The sequence below is a fragment of the Nicotiana attenuata genome, chromosome 11 (genome assembly GCF_001879085.1).
Source record: "Nicotiana attenuata strain UT chromosome 11, NIATTr2, whole genome shotgun sequence".
Lineage (NCBI taxonomy): Eukaryota > Viridiplantae > Streptophyta > Magnoliopsida > Solanales > Solanaceae > Nicotiana > Nicotiana attenuata.
In genome coordinates this window covers 48,517,014-48,542,280 of record NC_031999.1, presented here as the reverse complement: position 1 = coordinate 48,542,280, position 25,267 = coordinate 48,517,014, and the positions used below count along the sequence as shown (strand labels likewise).

Sequence of the window (25,267 nt, the reverse complement as noted above, 5' to 3'; positions counted from 1 at the left end):
TCAATATTTAGGAGGAAAAACTCATTCCTTCTGTACTCTCTCTTCTTGTTACTCATTAATAAAATCTCTGCATTTTCTTAATAAAAAAAGAACCTTTTTTTTGCTAAGGTGTTGTTACAATAAAACCTTTGAACTTTCAAACAGCTGAAGTTCTTTATAATTATCAAACGCTTTCAGAATTTAACTACACTATTTAACTGAATAATGATGTTTAAGTAATGGCAAAAACAACGAGATAGGTGCTTTGTTGATTTTATAGCAAGACTTTGCTGATTTTATTTCTTATCAGGTATCAGATGGATCTTTGTAAAAAAGCATTAGAGGAGAATGTTGTTGTATATCTGGGAACGGGCTGTGGGAAAACTCATATAGCCGTCTTGCTTATCTATGAGATGGGACAGCTGATAAGGAAACCCCAGAAGAGCATTTGCGTGTTTCTTGCTCCCACTGTGGCGTTGGTGCAACAGGTTTCCCTATTTTTGAATTTTTTTGGGCTTTTGCTCAACCTTTAAAATTTTATCATAGAAAAGATGAAAACTATTTTACATGAAATCAGATGGCTGAAATATCAAATATCTTCCTTGCTATTGAGGCGGTATATGAGAGCTTTAAGCATGTTTCCGCCAGCTATTTTACACAATTCCCTTTTTGTCTTTTCTCCTTTCAATTGAGTCTCTTTTTTGATAAAACAATAATTTTGTTGATTCATGGGGACACTAAAATAGAAGCGACAATTTTATTCTCTTATGTCACCGGCCCAATCAAAGCCCTTCTTTCGGGTGACCACTTTGATGCCATTGCGCTTTCTGCTGCTTCAAAGGCACCACATATCTTTCCGGCTACTGTTCTGATGGCATTGCTCCTTTTGTCCAGTGGCTGTTCCAGCTTTGTATTCATCATATTATTGAGTTTTCAACTTAGCTCTTTACTTATCGTATTTGTCCATAGAAATTTTTGTTGATTTTGTGGCTATTATGTAAGCAATATTCTACGCATATATGACGAAAGAAATTTTATTAAATAATTGAAGACCAAGTGTTTCAGTCTAGACAATATAATTAAGTAAATAGAGTTTTTCGATTTTGCTGAAAATTGGTCAATGATTAGCATGAAAAGGCCTATAGTCTTACATCTAGTAGAGAACAAGAAAGCGCTCTTCAATTCAGAATGTCATTTGTTATGCTTAATTAATTCTCTCTTCGTTAGAATCTTATTACTCCAATTAAACCCATTCTGTTTTCTGAGTGTACTCTTACAACTTGGGGCAGGGTGGGGAATTAAAAAGTTTGTCTGAAACATGATAAAGCATGGGCATAAAAGTTATTTTCTTTTTCATGTGCTTTTAAAATTGGAAAAGCAAGCCAAGGTCATAGAAGACTCTATTGACTTCAAAGTTGGGACATACTGCGGGAAATCCAAGCATTTGAAGAGCCACGAAGACTGGGAAAAAGAAATGGAACAGTATGAGGTAAGTCTGCATGACCTTTTTTTGTTGGTGATGGACATGATCTCCTGAATGTTATTTGTTTGAGACAGAACCACGGGCATTCTTGGTATGCAAACTTCCGATTACAGATTTTAATACAAATATTCTTTGAAACTTGAATAACTGATTTTAGGGGTAAAAAAAACTTGAATTACTGATTTCAACTAAATTAATGTATTCTTACCTTGTCCAATTACAATTGAAATCTTAGATAATTTTCTGAGCCTTTTTGAAGATAGTGGATGATGCTTATGTGCTTGAGAAAGGGAGATTCTGAGAAGAGCGACAAGTACGGGTTGGAACTCCTGTGTTACATGGGTTATTTTGAGGGTATCACGGATTCTCTGAAAGAAATAGAAAGTCTCTACACATTTTGTTTTTTTTTGTTTACAGCACTTAGCTTAGTGTCATTGTGCATCTATACATGACATATATGGTTTGATGGAGTTTGTTGGATCCTTTCACTTTTGGATAGGGACCTACAGTTTTTTGTTCTCTCTTTCGTAAATGTTGACGTCAACACTTGCTTGTTTTGTTTTATTCATTTAAATTATCCTTTATAGTCACTAAGAATAAAAACAGGAACCAACATGGTTTCTGTTAACTATATGTAGTAGATTGACTGAACCATGTTATGTGTTATATACCGTGGTCTTCTCATCTTAGGTCCTTTTTTGGACTGTGCATGAGTGTGGATATTATTGATGGCTGACTGTTATACTGTAATTTTTTTTTTGTTGACACTATGTGGATGTTTTGACCAACAAATTTGCACTTTGTTTGTTCAGGTCCTTGTTATGACCCCTCAAATACTATTACATAATCTTTCCCACTGCTATATCAGGATTGAATTTATTGCTCTTCTGATCTTTGATGAGTGCCACTATGCACAAGTTGAGAGTGATCATCCTTATGCTGAGATTATGAAGGTAATTAACTGAGCTGGTGTTATACGCTGCATGCTTTGTTTTGTATGTAGTAGCCTTCTGATTCATGTATATTATTTTTAACAGATATTTTACAAACCTGATGTAGTAAAACTGCCCCGTATATTTGGCATGACTGCATCTCCAATATCAGGAAAAGGTAATATATTGTGCTGTAATCTTCAGGCGTATTGTTGCTTTTTTTGGGATGGATTCACCCAGTAACAATATGTTGTAACTTTCTCCAACTAGCTGGATCCAATCAGATAGCTCATCAGTAATTTCATATGTTACCTTCGTGTTTTAAACTTGACAATTTTTTTATAATGTAAATAAATTTATTTATCTAGGGAAAATTGACAAATAGTACTTCACAGTGCTTGTAAGATGCTAAGGGATTGTCATGGAATGTAACTGTTATGAGATTCAACACAGTAATTTTCGGCAGAATGATATAAAGCCACATGGGATTGACATGGAACTGACACTTCGAGGTTGTTAGAATAGTCATGTAAATAGGAGTAAATAAATAACCCTAATCCAATATATATTAGGAGTAGGACATGTTATGTGCGTGTATATATATAGGGCTCATTGTAACATATGTCAATACATCAATAATATATTTTCTCCCGTGCATTCTCACATGGTATCAGAGCAATTGTGAGAGGTTTATCGCTGTGCATAAATTCCAGCAATTCCGGGAAGAGAAATCAGTCACCGGAACCCTTTTTTCCGGCGACTTTTTCAAGCCTGTTTGCGTCTGCTTTGTCTCTGTCAGTGTTGTGCAAAATCCAACACTACCACAAGAGTCGCCACTGTCCGGCGACCAAATCCCACAAAAAATCTCCGGCAAACAGTACCCCACGCGCCTCCACGCGCCACCAGAAGCTCACGCGCGTGAGCCCACGCGCCGGCGCGTGCACCACTTTCCGGCCATTTTTTGACGAAGTTCCTTCAGGGCAGTTGGATCGCCCTCAAATTCCGAGCCTACCCATAATTTTATTTTTTAATTCCGACCACTTTGAGTTTTTCCGGCGACTACACTGATTTTTCCGGCAGCTACAGTACTTTTCCGGCAAACACAGTGTTTTCTTCATCTGTTTCAGAGAATTTTCAGTTGATTCTTTTTGTTATTTGGTGATAATCCAACCATGTCTTTGGGAGTCGATGCTTTCGGGTCTAGAAACCCGGGTTCTGGCAGTTCCGGTGTTATGATTACCTCAGAACCTTTAATGGGAGGTTCAAACTACTTAGATTGGGCTTCATCTGTCGAGTTGTGGTGTAAAGGTCAAGGAGTTCAAGATCATTTAACAAAAAAGGCTAGCGAAGGTGATGAAAAGGCCAAAACACAGTGGGAGAAGGTCGATGCTCAGTTATGTAGTATCCTGTGGCGATCTATTGATTCCAAGTTGATGCCCTTGTTCCGTCCATTCCAGACATGTTATTTAGTTTGGGAAAAGGCTCGTAATCTATACACTAATGACATATCTCGTTTCTATGATGTAATATCGCGAATGACAAGCTTGAAGAAACAGGAATTAGATATGTCTACTTACTTGGGACAAGTTCAGGCAGTCATGGAAGAATTTGAGACGTTGATGCCAGTTTCTGCTAGTATTGAAAAACAACAAGAGCAACGACAGAAGATGTTTCTAGTTCTTACACTCGCTGGACTCCCTAATGACCTTGATTCAGTACGTGACCAGATTTTGGCTAGTCCAACCGTCCCCACAGTTGATGAATTATTCTCTCGATTACTTCGCCTTGCTGCAGCACCTAGTCACCCAGTGAGCTCATCACAGACACTTGACTCATCTGTCCTCGTATCCCAATCAGTGGACAATCGGGCATCTCATACTATGGAGAATAGACGAGGAGGAGGTCGTTTTGGAAGATCTAGACCCAAGTGCTCCTATTGTCATAAACTTGGACACACTCGTGATGTATGCTATTCTTTACATGGCCGCCCAACCAAAAATGCTTATGTTGCTCAGACTGAGACTACAGGTAACCAGGGATTTTCTTTATCTGAAGGGGAGTATAATGAGTTCCTTCAGTATCGAGCAAGTAAGCAGACATCTCCACAAGTAGCTTCTGTTGCTCAGACTAATACTTCTGTTGCTGGTAATTCTTTTGCTTGTGTTTCCCAGTCTAGTCCTCCTGGACAATGGGTTGTGGACTCAGCCGCTTCTGATCATATCTCTGGTAATAAATCACTTTTGTCAAATATTGCGTATTCACAGTCTCTTCCCACTGTTACTTTAGCCAATGGGTCTCAAACCAAAGCAAAAGGAGTTGGACAAGCGAATCCCCTACCCTCTGTCACTCTAGATTCCGTTCTCTATGTCCCTGGCTGTCCTTTTAATCTTGCATCTGTTAGTCGTTTGACTCGTGCCCTCCATTGTGGTATATATTTTATTGATGATTCTTTTATTATGCAGGACCGCAGTACAGGGCAGACGATTGGAACAGGACTTGAATCAGAAGGGCTTTACTACCTTAACTCCCTAAAATCCTCCAAGGCATGTCTAGTTACAGATCCTCCGGACCTAATTCACAGACGTTTAGGACATCCAAGCTTATCCAAGCTTCAGAAGATGGTGCCTGGTTTGTCTAGTTTATCCACATTAGAGTGTGAGTCATGTCAGCTCGGGAAACATACCCGAGCCTCCTATCCTCGTAGTATTGAGAGTCACGCAGAGTCTATTTTTTCTTTAGTTCACTCTGATATATGGGGTCCTAGTAGAGTCAGTTCAACCTTGGGATTTCGTTATTTTGTTAGTTTTATTGATGATCATTCAAGATGTACTTGGATTTTCTTAATGAAAGATCGTTCTGAGTTGTTTTCTATATTCCAGAATTTTTGTGCTGAAATTAAAAATCAATTTGGTGTTTCCATTCGCACTTTTCGCAGTGATAATGCCTTAGAATATTTATCCTCTCAATTTCAGCAGTTTATGACTTCTCAAGGAATTATTCATCAGACCTCTTGTCCTTATACCCCTCAGCAAAATGGGGTTGCAGAGAGAAAGAATAGGCACATCATTGAGACTGCTCGCACACTTCTCATTGAATCTCATGTTCCGCTGCGTTTTTGGGGCGATGCAGTTCTCACAGCTTGTTATTTAGTTAATCGGATGCCTTCCTCTCCCATCCAGAATCAGATACCGTATGCAGTATTGTTTCCCCAATCACCCGTATACTCTGTTCCCCCTCGTGTTTTTGGGAGCACTTGTTTCGTTCATAACCTAGCCCCTGGGAAAGATAAGTTAGCTCCTCGTGCTCTCAAGTGTGTCTTCCTTGGTTATTCTCGTGTTCAGAAGGGATATCGTTGTTACTCACTTGATCTTCGTAGGTACTTTATGTCCTCTGACGTCACATTTTTTGAGTCTAAACCTTTCTTTACCTCTTCTGACCTTTCTGACCCCCTTGATATATCTGAGGTCTTACCTATACCGACCTTTAAGGAGTCTACTATAGCTCCTCCTTCACCTTCCGCCACAGAAGTCTTACCCGAGTCTCCTATAGCTCCTCCTTCACCTTCCGCTATAGAAGTCTTATCCATTCCAACCGTTGAGGAGTCTAGTGTGGCTCCTCCTAGACTCCCTGCCACAGGAACACCACTTTTGACATATCATCGTCGTCCGCGCCCAGCATCAGGTCCAGCTGATTCACGTCCTGCACCTGACCCTGCTAATACTGCGGACTTGTCTCCTCTTAATCAACCGATTGCACTTCGGAAAGGTATACGGGCCACCCTTAATCCTAATCCCCATTATGTCGGTTTGAGTTATCATCGTTTGTCATCACCCTATTATGCTTTTCTATCTTCTTTGTCCTCTGTTTCCATCCCTAAGTCTACAGGTGAAGCATTGTCTCATCCAGGATGGCGACAGGCTATGATTGACGAGATGTCTGCTTTACATACGAGTGGTACTTGGGAGCTCGTCCCTCTTCCTTCAGGTAAATCTACTGTTGGTTGTCGTTGGGTGTATGCAGTCAAGGTTGGTCCGGATGGTAAGGTTGATCGTCTTAAGGCTCGTCTTGTTGCCAAAGGATATACTCAGATATTTGGGCTCGATTACAGTGATACCTTCTCTCCTGTGGCTAAGATAGCATCAGTCCGCCTTTTTCTATCCATGGCTGCTGTTCGCCATTGGCCCCTCTATCAGCTGGACATTAAGAATGCTTTTTTACACGGTGACCTTGAGGATGAAGTTTATATGGAGCAACCACCTGGGTTTGTTGCTCAGGGGGAGTCTCGTGGCCTTGTATGTCGCTTGCGTCGGTCACTTTATGGTCTAAAGCAGTCTCCTCGAGCCTGGTTTGGTAAGTTCAGCACAGTTATTCGAGAATTTGGCATGATTCAGAGTGAAGCTGATCACTCTGTATTCTATCGGCATTCTGCCTCGAGTCTCTGTATTTATCTGGTGGTCTATGTTGACGACATTGTTATTACCGGCAATGACCAGGATGGTATTACTAAATTGAAGCAACATCTCTTGCAACACTTTCAGACTAAGGATCTGGGCAAACTAAAGTATTTTCTGGGTATTGAGGTCGCTCAGTCTAGCTCAGGTGTTGTGATCTCACAACGAAAGTATGCCTTAGATATTCTTGAAGAGACAGGAATGACAGGTTGTAGACCGGTTGACACTCCGATGGATCCGAATTCTAAACTTATGCCAGGACAGGGGGAACCTCTTAGCGATCCTGCAAGATATAGACGGTTGGTTGGTAAATTAAATTACCTTACAGTGACAAGACCTGACATTTCCTTTTCTGTGAGTGTTGTGAGTCAGTTTATGGATTCTCCGTGTGATAGTCATTGGGATGCAGTTGTTCGCATTCTTCGGTATATAAAATCAGCTCCAGGCAAAGGTTTATTGTTTGAGGGTCGAGGCCATGAGCAGATCGTTGGATACTCAGATGCTGATTGGGCAGGATCACCTTCTGATAGACGTTCTACGTCTGGATATTGTGTCTTGGTAGGAGGAAATTTGGTGTCCTGGAAGAGCAAGAAACAGAATGTGGTTGCTCGGTCTAGTGCAGAAGCAGAATATCGAGCGATGGCTATGGCGACATGTGAGCTAATTTGGATCAAACAGTTGCTCAAGGAGTTGAAATTTGGTGAGATTAGTCAGATGGAACTTGTGTGTGATAATCAAGCTGCTCTTCATATTGCGTCAAATCCAGTGTTCCATGAGAGAACTAAACACATTGAGATTGACTGTCACTTTGTTAGAGAAAAGATACTCTCGGGAGATATTGCTACAAAGTTTGTGAAGTCGAATGATCAGCTTGCAGATATTTTCACCAAGTCCCTCACTGGTCCTCGTATTAACTACATATGTAACAAGCTCGGTACATATGATTTATATGCACCAGCTTGAGGGGGAGTGTTAGAATAGTCATGTAAATAGGAGTAAATAAATAACCCTAATCCAATATATATTAGGAGTAGGACATGTTATGTGTGTGTATATATAGGGCTCATTGTAACATATGTCAATACATCAATAATATATTTTCTCCCGTGCATTCTCACAGAGGTTACTTGATAATTTTTGGCAAAATCATCTTTAAGTATAGATGTCATCCAGAAATCACCATCTGTCCCAGATTTGTATCTCTTTCTTGGGTTTCCAGGGGTCAATTCTCTGGACCACTTCTTACTTGTTACAAACGAAAAAGTTTTTCCATCTTGTGAGATCTGTAAGTCTTTAACTATTACTTCGAAATGATGAATTTATCCCCGTCTCCTATCCATGTAAAATTGGTCAAACTGACTGGGGAAGCAGAGGGATTGTTGTTATGATATTTTCTTTGTCTATGTTAATGATCAAATATCATTGGCTGTCTAATATAGCCTTGTATGACTGGGAAAATGTCCCTGTGTACTCTTTTTACCTCCTTTTTCTAAAAGTGTCTCTTATCTGCATATGTGTAATTTTGCCTCCTTATGCATGACAATATGTGTATCTTTGTTGCATAGTTGATTCTTAAAGTCATGACCTCTATGAATTCTATTTAGAAATGGGATCAACAGAAGTTACAGGAGTATTATCAGAAAATAAATCTGAAAATGCCTTCAAGTTTTCTGATTTTTTGACTTATAAAAAAAACTCATCTGAACAGCCTCTCTGCCTTCTTGAAGGTAGGGGTAAGGTCTTCGTACACACTACCCTCCCCACGCCCAACTTGTGGGATTACACTGGGTCTGTTGTTGTATAAAAAAAACTCATTTGATCTCTGGGGTCTGTGCCTTTGTGGAAAGAAATCTGCTTGCCATGACATGCATTGGTCAATTGCTGTGACGGATTGATAGTTCTTGCTATCTGATCTTTGCTTTCAATACTAATCATTCTGCCAGGCGAAACTGATGTATCTTTCCTTTAAGCTACATTTGTTTTTGGATGCTCCTCAACTCTCAGATATTATGTTGTCTTCTTACTATTGCAGGTGCTACTGTTGAAGGCCTTGAGACCTTACTTCGCTCTAAGGTGCTACTATTGTACACATAAGCTTTTTTTCCATCATCAAAAAATTATTTTTCTTTTGAAAAATAAGAAAAAGAAAAAGGATGACCATAAAAGATTACAGTTTCCTCACATCATTATTATGGGAACCATAAAGTCCAAAAACAGTTACTTGTGAAGGATGGGTTTCTGTCATAGGTTTATTAGTTCTTGGAGTTGTTAAGAAGTGTCATAAGATTGCGACTCCAATTTCCAAGCTATCATTTTGTATCCTGGGTTTCTTGCTGTGGGTGTTTCATTGTTAGGTAACAAATGACTAGCTTGGCGGCATTTTACCTGCCTGGGCTGAGCTGGGCTGCTAACCTTGGTTCATACCCATACTGTTGTAGAAGCGTGAGGTAGAGGGAAATAGGAACATTAACATTTCTATATTAATTTCTGTCTATGTATGATCACAGGTGTATTCTGTTGAAGACAAGGATGAACTGGAACAGTTTGTTGCATCACCTAAGGTGAATGTATACTACTATGGTCCTGGCACCGCGTGTCTTACTAAAGCTTACTCTCAGAAGCTTGAAGAGATAAAACACCAGGTATTATCTGGTCAGTAATTTAGATGGCTATTATCTAATTAGTCTTCGACTAAATACTTTCTGGTGTTTTCATGATTTGACAGTGTGTGATGGTGCTTCACAAGAAAGCAGTTGATCATAGCACTCTCAGGAACACAAAAAAGATGCTCAAGAGACTGCATGGACATCTAATTTTTTCTCTGGAAAACCTAGGTGTCTTTGGGGCATTACAGGTTTTGTTGCGCTTCTTCTTGTTTGTCCCCTAGTCCGTTTTCACAAGCCCTGATCTTTAATTACTCTTAGGTTATCGGATATTTTATTGCTCACATTTAATTTTTACTTGTGTTCCCAATTATATTAGAAACAATTAGCAGGGGAAGACCTTTCCCACCTTGCCGCCACCTCCAACAAGCAAACATTATAAATGGTCTTTTTACTTAAGTATCATTTAGAATTTCATTAAAAAAGAGAAACTTGCGTACCATACGGAACCCATGATTTAGGCTCAAGACCTGACCAGACTCCTAGCTCTCTTCTAAAACAAAGTGGGCAGACGGGTTTGAAAATCTTGTGCAGTTTAATTGACTCTCTTGACCTGGCATAGAGTTTTTGGCAGTTAAGTGTAGAACTTCCGTTCTCTTTTTGTTTTTACTTTCATACTGCTGCTGAAGTAGTATCTGCGGACATCTTTAGGCACTTCAGATTTTATTTTTTGTGTGTATTTTTAAAGCACTTCAGCTGGAGAGTCCACATGCATTACCCTAGTTTAGACATTATTTCAGTAGAGTATGCACTCTAGAATCTTGTTGGTTCCCTAGTTATGCTTAGCATAATTTAAGCACTATTAATTCACAGGGAAGACATCACGATCTGTTTTTATTTATTAGTTTTAAGACTTACAGTCGGAAAATTCAATTCTAAGTTGCACCCTTTGTTTTGGTGAAGGCTAGTTGCATCCTCTTAAAGGGGGATCACTATGAGCGCCATCAAATGGTGGAAGCTGATGTTAATGCTAGTGATGACTCTTTGTGTGACAGATATCTGAGTCAGGTCGCCACAGTGTTTACTTCTGGTTGTGCTAAAGGTATGTTTTATTCTATTGTGGATTCCTGTTCTATAGCTATTTGTATTCTTTCCATCATTACAAGTATTCCTATGAATTCTAGCTTGAACAAGAATTCTATTCTTAGTGGCCTGGTCATGGATTACTTGGTTCAAGAAATGAAATTAGCAAGCTCTAACCATATCTTACTGACTTGTTAATAGAAATCAAGACATTTGAATTGAACATCTAAATCAATTTATAGCATTCCGTTGATTAAGCAGGGTGTTCCTTTGCCAAAGCTAAACTTGGGTTCTTATTCCTTCGTGTTCTTAGACAGCACAACACATTTCACCAATGACAAAGAAGCATACAGGGAGGAGAACTAGTAAACCTAAAACAAGTAAATGAAATTTAAATCCAGATATACATGGATCTTCTTAACGCTGTATGGGACTGTAGAAATGGAATGGGGACACTGTAGGAGGAATTGTTGAGGTTAGATGAAACGGCAAATACACATAGGTGATTGCCGCTGATTTTGCCAAGGAAGGAATAGTGTTTACACCATTGGAGGTAAAGTTCCAGAGGAATTCTCTGGCTTTATCTTCAACTGTGGTCATCGACATGCCATCACTTGGGACAAGATTCACTTGGAGGAATAGAAGGACGATTTCCAGGATTGATATTGGTATCGACTGAATGGGAGGGAATTCTTTTTGTCACTACCCATTTGGCATAGGGATCAGTGTTGGATCATTGTCCTATTCTCTTAAAGAACTGGTAGTTAGAAAAGGACCATCTCCATCAAATCTGAGAACATATGGCTTCAGCATGAAGGAAGAGATGGTTAAGACAGTGGGATAGTTAAGTACACGAGAGGAAACCACATTTTAGGTAGCCAAGAAGCTCAGAAGTAGAAGAAAAACCTCAAGAAATGAAAATGGAGATATCTGGAAGAGTAGAAACAAACACTACAGAGTTATTACAGGAGTACCTACATTGGAGTAGGTCGAAGGTGATGGTTTATGCGAGAAATAAGAGAATGGAGGGAACGCCTGAAATCAAATATCTTACGCCTGAATCCTTTTATGGGCATCATTTACTATCAACACATATAGCTATATTCACCCACTTGTGGTCACTAATGCTATATTACATTGATTATAACTATATTTGCATAGCAAATTTTACACTTAACTGTCTTATAGTTTGCCTAATGATGTTGGGATTTTGAGGGAGGAAGTTAAAGATAGGCTTGGGCGACACTACTACCAAATTTCCTTCTGCTGAATAATGGTGATAACAAGACCAAATTCTTTTCACCTGCCAATGCACGTAGTGGACATGGAAGATGTAATCTCATTGAGAAGATGCAAATGGATGACTAGGTACTCCAAGGAAAATGAAAATAAAGAGTAGATTTTGCAGGTTTATCTGACCGTTGTTGTATGAGAAATAGGATGAGCCGGGGTCAGGATTTGATGGTAGTTTTTTTGATGAAGTAATAAATTTCATTAAAGAAAGGGCCACATGTCAGGATTTGGTGGTATTATTTTCTAGAAATTCGACAGCAAGGAAATAGAGGAGCTAGAGAAACCATTTGAAGCTGAAAGAGTGGAGGTAGGGGATGAAAGAGTTGTTTAGGAGACAAGGCACTGGATTTGATGGTTTCACTCTTGCCTCTTTTAAACACTAATGGAAATAGGTAAACGACACTGTTTATAGTGCGTGTGTCATTTTCATCGGTTTGGTCCCTTAAGAGATATTTAAATTCTGCGGGCTGGATGAAATGGAGGCTTGCATCTGGAGTCTTGTGTGACAAGAAATTGCCACCGATACTCAAAGGTAAGTTTTATAGAGCTGTGGTTAGACCGGCCATGTTGTATGGGGCCGAGCGTTGGCCGGTTAAGAACTCTCATATCCAAAGGATGAAAGTAGCAGAGATACGGATGCTGAGGTGGATGTGCGGGCACACTAGGATAGACAAGATTAGGAATGATGATATTCGGAAGAAGGTGGGCGTCGCCCCTGTGGATGACAAGATACGGGAAGCAAGGCTCAGATGGTTCGGGCACGTGCAGAGGAGAAGCCTTGATGCACCGGTGAGGAGGTGTGAGTGGTTGGCCGCGGTGGGTACGAGAAGAGGTAGAGGGAGACCTAATAAGTATTGGGGAGAGGTGATCAGGCAGGACATGCTACGACTGCAGATTTCCGAGGACATGGCCCTTGATAGGAAGGCCTGGAGGTCAAGCATTAGGGTTGTAGGAAAGGGGTAGTAGAGCTTTCCTTACTTCATGCCGGGGGTGAGGCGGGGTTGGATTGGGGTTGATCTTAGATGGCTTGCAGTTTGTGTTGAACCCACACTATTCTTGCTGTTTAACTTAGCCCGGGCCTTAGACTCTGGTTACTGTTATTGCATGTCATTCATCTTTTGGTTTTTATGCTTCTGTTACTATTACGGTTTCTACTGGAGTTACCAATGAATTCTCTTTTCTTTTCTTGTTTTTTATTTCCGTCTTTCTGAGCCGAGGGTCTATCGGAAACAGCCTTTCTGCCCTATCAGGGCAAGGGCACATTACCCTCCCCAGACCCCACTATGTGGGATTTTACTGGGTAGTTATTGTTGTTGTTGTTCTTTCTTCTAATTCCGAAGAGGAAAGCAACAGATAATAAATAAGGACTTTGGACCTATCAATTTGGCTGGAAAGTGAACAATGGTAAATGTGTTGTTAACGAGATTGAGATTTGTGGTGAATAGCATCGTATACATCACACAAGATTCTTTCGCTGGTTGAAGGGTACGGATGCTCGTGTGATCTCAAACGAACTGACGAATTCTGTATTGATCTGTGGAAAGTTGGGAATTCTAGTTTCATGAGAAGGCATGTGATCGTGCTTGTGGGACTACGCTGGGTATGTTGTTGTTGTATTAGTCGTTATCCAGAATTGTTTCTTGGGGAAAGTTGTAGAAAGTGGAGAACTAGTGCATACCCATTGCATGTGTGGGGGTGTGTGTGTTGTTGGGAGCAAAAAGTTATTCGGCAGGAAGACCTTTGTGCCGTTGTTATTATTGTTTATAATAGAGAGCTAGTGTTATAATCTGTAGGTAGTGAATTCTTGAGTGTAATTTCGGGTTGTTGGAGGAGAGCATGACATGGAATATGTAGCACATCTATTGTTTGCAGATGGAACTTTAATCTTTTTGATCCAAACGGAGACATCCATTTCTTATATAGAACACTTGGGGGTTCAAAGACAATTGGGCTACACTTCAATATGATAAATTTGGAATTAATTCCATTAGAAGAGGTGAAAAAAATGCTAAGAGACTGGAGAGGATAGGAAGATGCGATATTTATCAAAAGGAGGAAGAGTCTCCTTAATAGAGTTTATTCCCCCACATAATTTGTAACTTTGTTCACAATCGCTATTGCAAAAAATAAAAGAATGGAGAAGCTAATGCGAGAAGTTTTATGCATGGAAGGAAGTTATCATTTGATGTTCAATTTACCAATGAAGCAAGAATATAAGCTGCCTTAGTTTTCAGTGCGATGTTAGCATTTCAAAGAAAAAAGGCTGGACAACTAGATGGGAATCATGTTGTGCCTGAACAAGTATGATGAATCAAGTTTCAGTCTAACAGTAATCTTTCCACGCCTCTTTTTACCTCTCTGTATAAAGTTAGACTTGATTTCGAATTTTATTTGCTGTGCTTTAGGGTCTTTTAATGAAGACTAAGGGCATATGATAAAAGTCAATTCCTGCAAATATAGGCTTAAATAATGATCTGTTCCAACAGAAATATCAAAGAACCTTTGATCTGTCTTGTGTTGCGGCTTGAGTATATTCTTGTTGTTTTCCTCTGTACATTACTAGTCTAACATATGCTTTATCATGCAGATGGTATGAATCCTGATTTGACACGTGTGGAAGTTCTGAAGGAGCCTTATTTCTCCAAAAAGCTTTTACGTCTAATTGGAATCCTTTCCAACTTCGGGTTAGTCATTATGTAGCTAAATGAATAATTTCCTGTTCCTGTTCTCTGACTTATTCAGGATTTATAAGTAGCTGGAAACAAAATAGTCAATTCCACTTTGAGGGGTGTTCTTCTGGGTCATTGTATCCGATTATAATAATGTAAATTTACAGTTAGAAAACTGGAAGCATAGACAATATTTCCTTTAACAGTTGGTCTGTTCTTTTCATATGAAAACTTTATATTCTTTTGAGTGCCATTTTCAAGAATAGTCCCAACTTTCCATTTTGCTTCAATGCAACTACTCAAAGAGTTTAGGGGTGAGGGAGATGCATCAATGCAAATGATCTGTAGCAATCAGGCTGCAGTGTTAAAAATGAAGCATGTAAAAGTAGGTTGTCATTTTGTTCCACAAATGATTAAACCGGGTGAATTGCAGCATGTTTTGTTTGCTCGGATGATTAATTATAGATATTCTTACAAAGCCACTCAGCAACTCTGGAATTGAGTATATTTTGAGCAAGTTAGGAATATCTAATATGTATGATCCAACTTGAGGGGGAGTGTTAAGAATGTCAATATTACAAAATTGTTAATATGACAAGAATACGTACCTTGTAAGTATAAGAAAAGTTTAGAATCCATATAATTGGATATAATTAAAAATAAGGATTATTTTCTTTTCCTTTTTTGGTTTACTTGTAGACATTATTCAAATCCCAGCATGTTTATTCCTCAAATAAGCACCATCTTTTTCGACTTCTTCCAGTGTTGGGTTCCAAAATTATGTAGTCGATGCACCAAATGTCCAGGCCTGGCTGCACGGAGGTGTTAGAGTGCCCCATTTTGGTTGTGGAATAGGTTGTAGTCTCCTTTTATGGTTTCAAGCAACCCTCACATCAAGAGCTAACTTTTGGGTTGAGTTGGACCTAAGGTCCATTTTCTTAACGTAAAGTTTCTTTTTCACTTTCTCAATGACCTCGTTTCATATCTCTGTCGATTTTTGCACCGTACCCAATGACATTTCCAATAAGTAGAAAGAATCCCTAACTGCAGCCTAAGATATCAGCCAAGTCCTCTGGTCTCAAAAAGATTCTGCTCACTTATTTGTCCTATTTCACCTGATGACATCTTTCCTTGCCACTTGGTTTTTTCCATGTCCTTTGTTTGTCCTAAGATTAGTGGAAAAAGGGCTATAGGAGGTTAAATTATGTTATAACTGGGGATTCTAGAAAGCGGCACAAAGAATTACACAGGAGATCTATAACGGTTTAAATGTGACCTTCTCTGTACATTTTACATTATGCTATAACTGAGGTTTTGCGGTGATTTGCAGAAGATAATGAATTTGAAGTTAATAAGATCGTTAGAACAAGAGAAACATAATGTATTAGTCTGAACCACCCTAAATGTGCTGTTAATCATCCAGCAGCTATAAGCTTAATGCTGTTTGTTCCAAATAAGACTCTTTGAATAGAACTATAGCCGATTAAACCTGACGTATTAGTTTATACATTTGTACATGGGAATTAGAAATTTCAATTTCTTAGTTTATCAAAATATGTTTGGAGCAGAAGATCATTCTACTTGTACTGATTTTTGTTCGTCATGATTTTAATCTTAACATTTTATTTTTTGCCCTTACACAGCACAGTATAGGGCCTATTTTTAAAGAGCACCACAATGGGGCCTCTATGGAGAATTATGGAATTAATGCCTTGAATATGAGTGTTTATATTTATGGACCTAACCAGCTAGTTAGCCCCTCAGTTTGCTCTCAGTTACTATAAAAGAGCACCTGAATAAGGCCCTGATGGAGAAATATGAAATGAATGCATTGACTACAATTGTTCATATTTTTGGATTAGCCTCTGTGCATTTGCTGTCAATTACAGTGGTACCATCTGAAACTAAATGTTCAACAACCAACTGCTTTTGATCACATTTCTTCCCCTAGAAGTTTATTCTTCAACGTGATCTTTTGCCTTCATAATGTACCTTTACCCGATAGAAATAGTAAGAATATAATTTGAAGTCATTGATGTATGTTTCTTGCTTTCATACCATACCTTTACCCAATACGTATAATAAATGCTTCATTTTGTTTGATGTCATGGATGTATATTTCTTCTTCTTCTTAGTGAGTTCAGTCGCTAAGGAATTCGAGAGTCAACTTCATATTCTGCATTTTGGTATCTCCCTCTCTTTATTTTCAGGGTACAACCAGATATGAAGTGCATAATTTTCGTCAATAGGATCGTGACTGCGAGATCTCTTTCTTATATGCTTCAGCATCTGAAAGTTTTATCTTCTTGGAAATGCGGGTTTCTTGTAGGAGTGCACTCGGGATTGAAGAGTATGTCACGAAAAAATACAAATATCATTCTCAATAAGTTCCGTTCTGGTGAGGTAATGGTTCTTTGTTAGATTCTTTCTCTGCTCGCTTGATTCTCTTAGCCAGAGGACCTCTGGGAGGGTAACTCCAAGTTTATGCTTTATTCTCCATCTGATAGTTCGTATGAAATTGATTGCATATCCATTGCTCAATTTGACAGCTCAACTTATTGGTTGCCACCAAAGTTGGCGAGGAAGGACTTGATATCCAGACATGCTGCCTCGTTATACGATTTGATCTTCCTGAAACTGTTGCCAGTTTTATACAGTCTAGAGGGCGTGCCCGCATGCCAAAGTCTGAATATGCATTTTTGGTTGATAGGTATCTCCAAAGTTTATGCTTTCTGTACCTTATTACCTGTCAAGTTCAACAGAGCAATATCTCTGACCCAAACTTCTTGGCAGTGATAACCAAAGGGAGCTTAATTTGATTGAGCATTTTTCAAGAAATGAAGCTCGGATGAATGATGAGATTTCTTCCAGGAAATCTTGCACGGCAGTTATAGATTTTCAAGAAAATATATACAAAGTAGATATGACTGGTGCAACCATCAGTTCTGCATCAAGCATTTCGTTGCTTCACCATTATTGTTCCAAGCTTCCACGTGACGAGTATGATCTTGTATTGAAATTTCACTTGATATTTCTGTTTCTCTTTTTCTAATTAAAGTTTATTCTGTTCTGTATCACTTATGTGTGGATTTTGCTTTGGGAACTCATATCTTCATGGGTTAACATGATTTCTTTTCTGTTCGTTTTGCTTCTTTTGTAGGTTTTTCTGCCCCAAGCCGCAGTTCTTCTACTTTGATGACATAGATGGAACTATTTGCAAATTAGTTTTGCCTTCAAACGCTCCAATGCATCAAATCGTGAGTGCTCCTCAATCTTCTATAGAAGCAGCTAAGAAAGATGCCTGTTTAAGAGCCTGCAAGAGCTTGCATGAACTTGGAGCACTCACTGATTATCTTTTGCCGGATCAAGCAGATGAAGACCTGATTCATGTTTTTTCTGACTCAGAAAGCTCAGATGGTTAGGCAAAATTATTTTGATAAAAGCATTTTCTGATTCATGTTTTGGTGCTTGTTGTCATTATTGTAATGTTGATGTCATAGGCGAAGACGCACGAGAAGAGCTCCATGAGATGATTGTTCCCGCTGCCTTTAAAGAATCATGGACTGAGACAGAGAGTCCTGTTTGCCTTAACTCGTACTACATCAACTTTTCACCTTGTCCAATTGATAGGGTTTATAAAAAGTTTGGCCTATTTCTGAAAGCACCTCTTCCTCAAGAGGCTGAGAGAATGAAACTTGATCTCAACTTGGCTCGAGGTAGATCTGTGGAGACAGAGCTTATTCCATCAGGAGCTACTAATTTTGAGAACAATGAGGTTAACTATTTGACTCTCTTCTAGTATAAACAGAAAGGCTCTCTTCAATATTTTGACTACTTTCTCTTAGCAGGTACAACTAGCAGAGAAGTTCCAGAGAATGTTCCTCAAGATCATTCTTGACCGCTCTGAGTTCATTTCAGAATTCGTATCTTTGGAAAAAGAAGATTATGTTGACTCAGCTTCAAAATCTTACCTACTTCTTCCCGTCAATTTATGTGGACACAATAAAATTTCCGTGGACTGGGAGCTTGTCAGAAGATGCTTGTCATCACCAATTTTTGGGACTAAAGTATATGCAGGCAATAGTGAGATATCCAAATTTGATGAGCAGTTGCAACTTGCCAATGGTTCCAAAAGCGTACATGATGTTGCCAATAGTTTGGTATATGTTCCATGCAAGGAGACATTTTTCTTCATATCTGATGTTGTCAAAGAAAGCAATGCATACAGCATATATAAAGATTCAAAAAACCATGTCGAACACTATTACGATACGTAAGTAAATGACTTTATTTTTGTTCTTTGCTTACCAGCTTGGTTCCCTGTTCTTTTGTTGATTCTACCTGCATTCGCATGCACATATGTTGTTTCTGTCTACTGTAAACCAGAATAGGAGTTCAAGTATTAATAAAATGGAAATGAGCCCTTGGTCTGGTGTGGCAAAAAGGGGAGAAAATTTACAAATTAGATGCAAAGTGTACGGAAGTTAAAAGAGTTTTTGATGAGGTCAATTAGCATTTAACCGCTTGCTGCTGGAGAACCAATTTAACAATTTCCTCACATGTATTTGGAAGTTCTTTTTTTCTTCTGGAATTTTTTTATTATGGTCAGTCACTATATGTCTATTTTAAACTTTTTGAGCCCACTTGTGGGATTACAATGGGTTTGTTGTTGTTGTGAGCCTTGAGTACTAACAGAATTTCTTGATATGTCTTCCTTTACCCTGTTTGATAAGGTAAATAATTTAATTAATGTGGGATAACTACCGTATACTAGCTTGTTTGGGAAACATCCCGTTATTGATGTATCTTTACTTGTTTAGGAACCATACAACCTGCAAAGTTTGGGAAAGGAGACACTTCTTTTCATTGCAATTGTGTAACTCTGCTTGTTTTCTACGCTACCTTAACTGGCCTCTAAAGGGACTGTCGTGCTCTTCTTGTTTAGAACTACATTTGTTTTGTATCTTCTGATGTTGCTTATTGAGGACATCTTGTCCTCTTCCTTTGCGCTTAGCTTAATAATACTTTTCTCATAAAGAAAACATATATTTTAGTTGAAGATCTGATTATTTTTACAAATATGTATCATGTATATTCTAATGGGTGAGAGATTTCTCTTACAGTTTTGGTATCCGTCTTTCGTACCCTGAGCAACCACTTATAAAAGCAAAACAACTCTTCTGTTTGGACAACTTACTACGAAAGAAAGGCTATTCAGGTAATTGTTTATTATTCAAGCTGCTAAGTTGAGCTGTTTCTATTGCAAAACTCATAAAGACTTGTGATGCAAGGGAGGGGGATTGGAAGAAAGGGTTTTACTCCGATACATGTTGAAGCATATTGTTTAAACTAATGGGCATCTGCTATGAAAGCAAAGAAACCACAAACTCTACTATAGAACTCAAAGTCAGACGCAAAATCATTGACAGTAGACTATTGAGTGCTGATAAAGTTCTATCTAGTTCTATTTATTTGTGAGAAAGAGCATCCAAAGACCCTAGGTCTTGTGAGAATGCACGGGAGAAAAATCTACTAGTGATATTTGTTTTAATTATAATACAATGAGCCTTATTTATACAATACATATCATACTCCTATTCTATGTGGGACTAGGACTAATTCATATTATTTACATAACTATTTAACAATCCCCTCAAGCCGGTGCATACAAATCTTATGTACCGAACTTGTTACATATTTAACTAATACAAAGACCAGTAAGGGACTTGGTGAAAATATCTGCAAGCTGATATTTGACTTCACAAACTTTGTAGCAATATCTCCTGAGAGTATCTTTTCTCTGACGAAGTGACAATCAATCTCAATGTGTTTAATTCTCTCATGGAACACCGGATTTGATGCAATATGAAGGGCAGCTTGATTATCACACACAAGTTCCATCTTGCTGATTTCACCAAATTTCAACTCATTAAGCAAATGTTTGATCCAAGCTAGGTCACATGTTGCCACAGCCATTGCTCGATATTCTGCTTCTGCACTAGACCGAGCAACCACATTCTGTTTCTTGCTCTTCCAAGACACCAAATTTCCTCCTACTAAACCATAATATCCAGACGTAGAACGTCTGTCAGAAGGGTAATCCTGCTCATTCAGCTTCTGATTACGCAAAAATTTGCTCGTGGCCTCGATCTTCAAACAATAATCCTTTGCCTGGAGCTGATTGTATATATCGAAGAATGCGGACAACTGCATCCCAATGACTATCAGAGGGAGAATCCAGGAACTGACTTACCACACTCACAGGAAAGGAAATGTCAGGTCTAGTCACTGTGAGGTAATTTATATTTTGTAGGATCGCTAAGCGGCTCCCTCAGTCCTGGTAGAAGTTTAGAATTCGGATCCATAGGAGTGTCAACAGGTCTACAACTTGTCATTCATGTCTCCTCAAGAATGTCTAAGGCATACTTCCATTGTGAGATTACAATACTTGAGCTAGACTGAGCGACCTCAATACCTAGAAAATATTTTAATCTGCCAAGTCTTTAGTCTGAAAGTGCTTAAAGATATGTTGCTTCAACTTAGTAATACCATCCTGATCATTGCCGGTAATGACATTATCATCAACATAAACCACCAGATAAATACTGAGATTTGAAGCAGAATGCCGACAAAACACAGAGTGATCAGCTTCACTACGAGTACAAGTCATGCCAAACTCCTGAATAACTGTGCTGAATTTACCAAACCAAGCTCAAGGAGACTGCTTTAGACCATAGAGGGACCGGCGCAACCGACATACAAGGTCACTAGACTCCCCCTGAGCAGCAAAACCAGGTGGTTGCTCCATATAAACCTCATTCTCAAGGTCACCGTGAAGAAAAGCATTCTTAATGTCCAACTGATAGATAGGCAACAACAGTCATGGATAGAAAAAGACGGACTGATGCTATTTTAGCCACGATTGAGAAAGTATCACTGTAATCAAGCCCAAATATCTGAGTATATCCTTTGGCAACAAGACGAGCCTTAAGTCAATCAACCTGGCCGTCTGGACCAACTTTGACTGCATATACCCAACGACACCAAACAGCCGATTTACCCGAGGGGAGAGGAACAAGCTCCCAAGTACCACTCATATGTAAAGTAGACATCTCGTCAATCATGGCTTGTCGCCACTCTGGATGAGATAGTGCTTCAACTATAGACTTAGTGATAGAAACAGGGGACAAACATGATACAAATGCACAATGGGGTGATGACAGACGATGGTAACTTAAACCGACATAATGGGGATTATGATTAAGTATGGATTGTATACCTTTCCGTAGTGCAATCAGTTGACTAAGAGGAGACAAGTCCGCAGTATTAGCAGGACCAGGTGCAGGACGTAAATAAGCTGGGCCTGATGCTGGGCGCGGACGACGTCAGGAGTGGTGGAGCTATAGAAGGTTGAACTGGACTACGTGGTGAAACTGGAGCTATAGGTGGTGGAGCTGCAACTGGAGCTGTAGGCGGTGAAGCTGGAGTCATAGAGGAAGATGAATGGGAGATAGTGACTGAATCTCCAAAAGATGGAACTGGTAGCACCTCAGAAATATCTAAGTGATTACTTGGACCGGTGAAGTATGATTGGGTTTCAAAGAAGGTAACATCAACAGACTGGTACTGCTGGAGGTCAGTAGAATAGCATCGATATCCCTTTTGTGTTCTCGAGTAACCCAAAGATACGCACTTAAAAGCACGAGGAGCTAACTTATCTTTACTTGGAGTAAGGTTATGAACAAAACACGTACTCCCAAAGACACGGGGTGGAAGAGAGAACAAAGGTAAGTGGGGAAACAGGACAGAGAATGGAACTTGATTCTGGATGGTTGAAGATGGCACACAACTAATAAAATAGCAAGATGTAAGAACTGCATCACCCCAAAAGCGCAATGAAACGTGAGATTGTACGAGTATGGTACGAGCAGTTTCAATAAGATGTATATTCTTTTTTTCAGCTATCCCATTTTGTTGGGATGTGTACGGACAAGATGTTTGATGAATAATCCCATGAGAGTTCATAAACTGCTGAAATGGGGAAGACAAATACTCTAGGGCAGAAGCATCCTTAAAGAAGATTTGGAGAGATATTTCTCTTAGCATAGCTTGGACGATATGGAAAGAAAGAAATAACAGGTGTTTTGAAGGCAAGAAGGAGCAGCTGCAATATGTAAAATATAGTTGTTTACATTATTTGTACTATTGGAAAGATGGAAATATTGTTATGAATTTTGATGATATGCTGGACATGCTAGACCGCTTAGGATTTTAATGTTTTTAAGCCAGCAGTATCTTTGTATTTTTATAGTATCAGCTTGATACTGATTTTAATAAAATCTTCAACTATCAAAAAAAAAATACTCTACGGCATTATCACTACGATATGTGCGGATAGAAACCCCAAATTGATTTTGAACTTCAGCGTGAAAGGTCTCAAAAATAGAATACAACTCAGATCGATTTTTCATAAAAAATATTCAGGTGCACCTGGAATAATCATCAATGAAACTAATAAAGTAGCGGAATTCAAAGGTAGAACTGACCCGACTAGGACCCAAGCATCTGAATGGACTAAACTAAAAGGTGACTCTGCTCGATTATCAAGACACCGGGGGAAATGAGAGCGGGTATGTTTACTGAATTGACATGACTCACTCAGAGTGGACAAGTGAGATAAATCGGGTACCATTTTCTGAAGTTTTGACAAATTGGGATGTCCCAACCGTTTATGTAATAAATATGGTGAATCAGTAATAGGACAAGTTGTTGAAGGAAGACAAGATATGAGTCAGTGTGATTTTTGCAATGATAAGGTAATAAAGTCCATCTGATTCACGTCCGGTACCAATGGTCCACCGCATACTCCGTTCCTGTATAAAAACAAGATCATTAAGAAATAAAACAGTGTATTTAAGTGATTTGGCTAAGCGACTAACGACTATGAGACTAAAAGGACTACCGGGAACATAAAGAACTGAATCTAAAGGTAAGGAAGGAAGTGGACTTGTGATCACGCCCAACTATGCCCTCCAAAAAGGACTCTGCGGACGTTGCAAATATAACCCGAGTATTACGCCCAGGGTCGAATCCACAGAGAGTTAACCTATCAATCACTATCTTTAGACCCACTAAACTCTTCAGAACCAGTTTCCCAGATGTTTGAATTACAGTTAAAGGTCGCTTTACCAACTACGATTGCAAGTAAATTAAACAGCTGTAAACTAAAATGCTAAGGTTGTAAACAATGATGAGAAGAAGCTAAGGCAATGATTTTCCCTATTGAAGGAATCCCTTCTGTTTATGCTCATACAAATTTACCAACACATCTCTATCAATCATGAACGCTCATCTTACCGTAAATCTCTCCCGAGTAATCACAATAATATACTAATTGCACTCTCCTGAGATACACTAGCTTACTTTATTTAGCACAATTCACTTTAGATTACACCCAAGGCTTCGTTATCCCTAATCCCGCCTTTAAACCCGCGATTATAGATTCCTCTTATACTTTGGGAGTGGTGTTGTTCAACAATAACCTAAATATGCACTCTTTTCCAAGTTATGCACACTAAATAGGCACAGCTAATTGAGGATCCTGTCAATTAACTACAACAAGCACAAAGTTGAACAAATAGAGATTGAAACTAGCAATTTGTATTCACATAAACAAGATGTTCATCCCCTAATAGGTTCCATCAAAGCCTTAGACAAAGGATTTAGCTACTCATGGCTATGGGAAAACAAACTAAGATAGAATTCATCATAACTAGCAATAAAAATCAAAGAAAAGAAGAACTATGTTTTTGGGTATTCTCTCACAATAGTTTTTCTTGCCAAGATACTCTAAAATTCAATACATACCTCTCTTGGGCGAAGTCTCGTATTTAAACTAGGGTTTAGGTCTAAAAATCCCGTGTTTTACACTTTAGTCCTTGAAGTTTTCTGCTTCCGCCGCGGTTCTACCGCGGTCGCGGTCAAACCGCGGCCAAATGCCTTCTCTGAATCTCATTTTATCTGCAGCTCTCTTCCACCGCGGTCGCGGTGGAACCGCGGTCAACACAGTTCTCTGAATCTTCAGGCCTGTTTTGCGTGGTTTACTTGGGGAATTTCACAGTTTGCCTCTTTTTCTTCATTTTTTACTCCAAAGGTACTCCCTAGCCTTCCCTGGTCATATATCACCTGCAAATCATGAAAAGCACTAATAAGAGCATTTTGTTATCACTTTTATCATCAAAACTATACAAGAAGGTGGTTATTTAAGGCGTGATTATAGTTAAATTCACCTATTATCAACACCCCACACTTAAACCTTTGCTCGTCCTCGAGCAAGTTAAACCACACTTCTAGGCCTAACCGTTTGATACATTACCCCAATTTATGTCACACTCGCCATTACGAAGGACCAACCTAAGCAATGCAACAATCATACCTCAGATGCAGACTCTCATGCCATGACACACTCGTGCTCACTCTAGTTACTCTAACAGAAGTGAAGATTTACTTTCTCTTCCTGAGTCACATGCCCTCACATCACAAGTCTAAGAGAAGTTCCCCACACATAAAATTCAAACAATAAGGAACCAAGGATTGAAAGAATTCACTCACTCTCAGCAAAGAGCATTCACATGCCACACAGACACACCATAAGCTTGCCCCTAGTGTAATACTCTACTAATCGAGCTGTTCAGTCAAAGATCAAGAGGTCTTCATTTGGTTGTAATGTAGGCTAAGGGACGGGTAGGATATATTTGGATATAGTGACTAACCT

At 39.1% G+C, this 25,267-nt stretch overlaps 1 protein-coding gene across 2 annotated transcripts in view; it reads left to right on the top strand.

The window, feature by feature from the left end:
• LOC109234476 (dicer-like protein 4) overlaps positions 1-25,267 on the top strand; it is a 64,148-nt gene that overhangs the window by 6,465 nt on the left and 32,416 nt on the right. Inside the window, exons 2-17 of one of the 2 annotated variants that reach the window (XM_019400489.1) lie at positions 290-467; positions 1,358-1,468; positions 2,275-2,415; positions 2,500-2,572; positions 8,878-8,918; positions 9,353-9,487; positions 9,571-9,699; positions 10,412-10,550; positions 14,412-14,508; positions 16,704-16,896; positions 17,043-17,203; positions 17,287-17,493; positions 17,654-17,910; positions 17,994-18,268; positions 18,342-18,766; positions 19,617-19,711. In XM_019400489.1, coding sequence (XP_019256034.1) covers positions 290-467; positions 1,358-1,468; positions 2,275-2,415; positions 2,500-2,572; positions 8,878-8,918; positions 9,353-9,487; positions 9,571-9,699; positions 10,412-10,550; positions 14,412-14,508; positions 16,704-16,896; positions 17,043-17,203; positions 17,287-17,493; positions 17,654-17,910; positions 17,994-18,268; positions 18,342-18,766; positions 19,617-19,711 — 2,657 coding nt within the window. Of the gene's footprint in view, positions 1-289; positions 468-1,357; positions 1,469-2,274; positions 2,416-2,499; positions 2,573-8,877; positions 8,919-9,352; positions 9,488-9,570; positions 9,700-10,411; positions 10,551-14,411; positions 14,509-16,703; positions 16,897-17,042; positions 17,204-17,286; positions 17,494-17,653; positions 17,911-17,993; positions 18,269-18,338; positions 18,767-19,616; positions 19,712-25,267 lie in introns of both variants that reach the window. The other variant, XM_019400488.1, reaches the window with a different exon arrangement.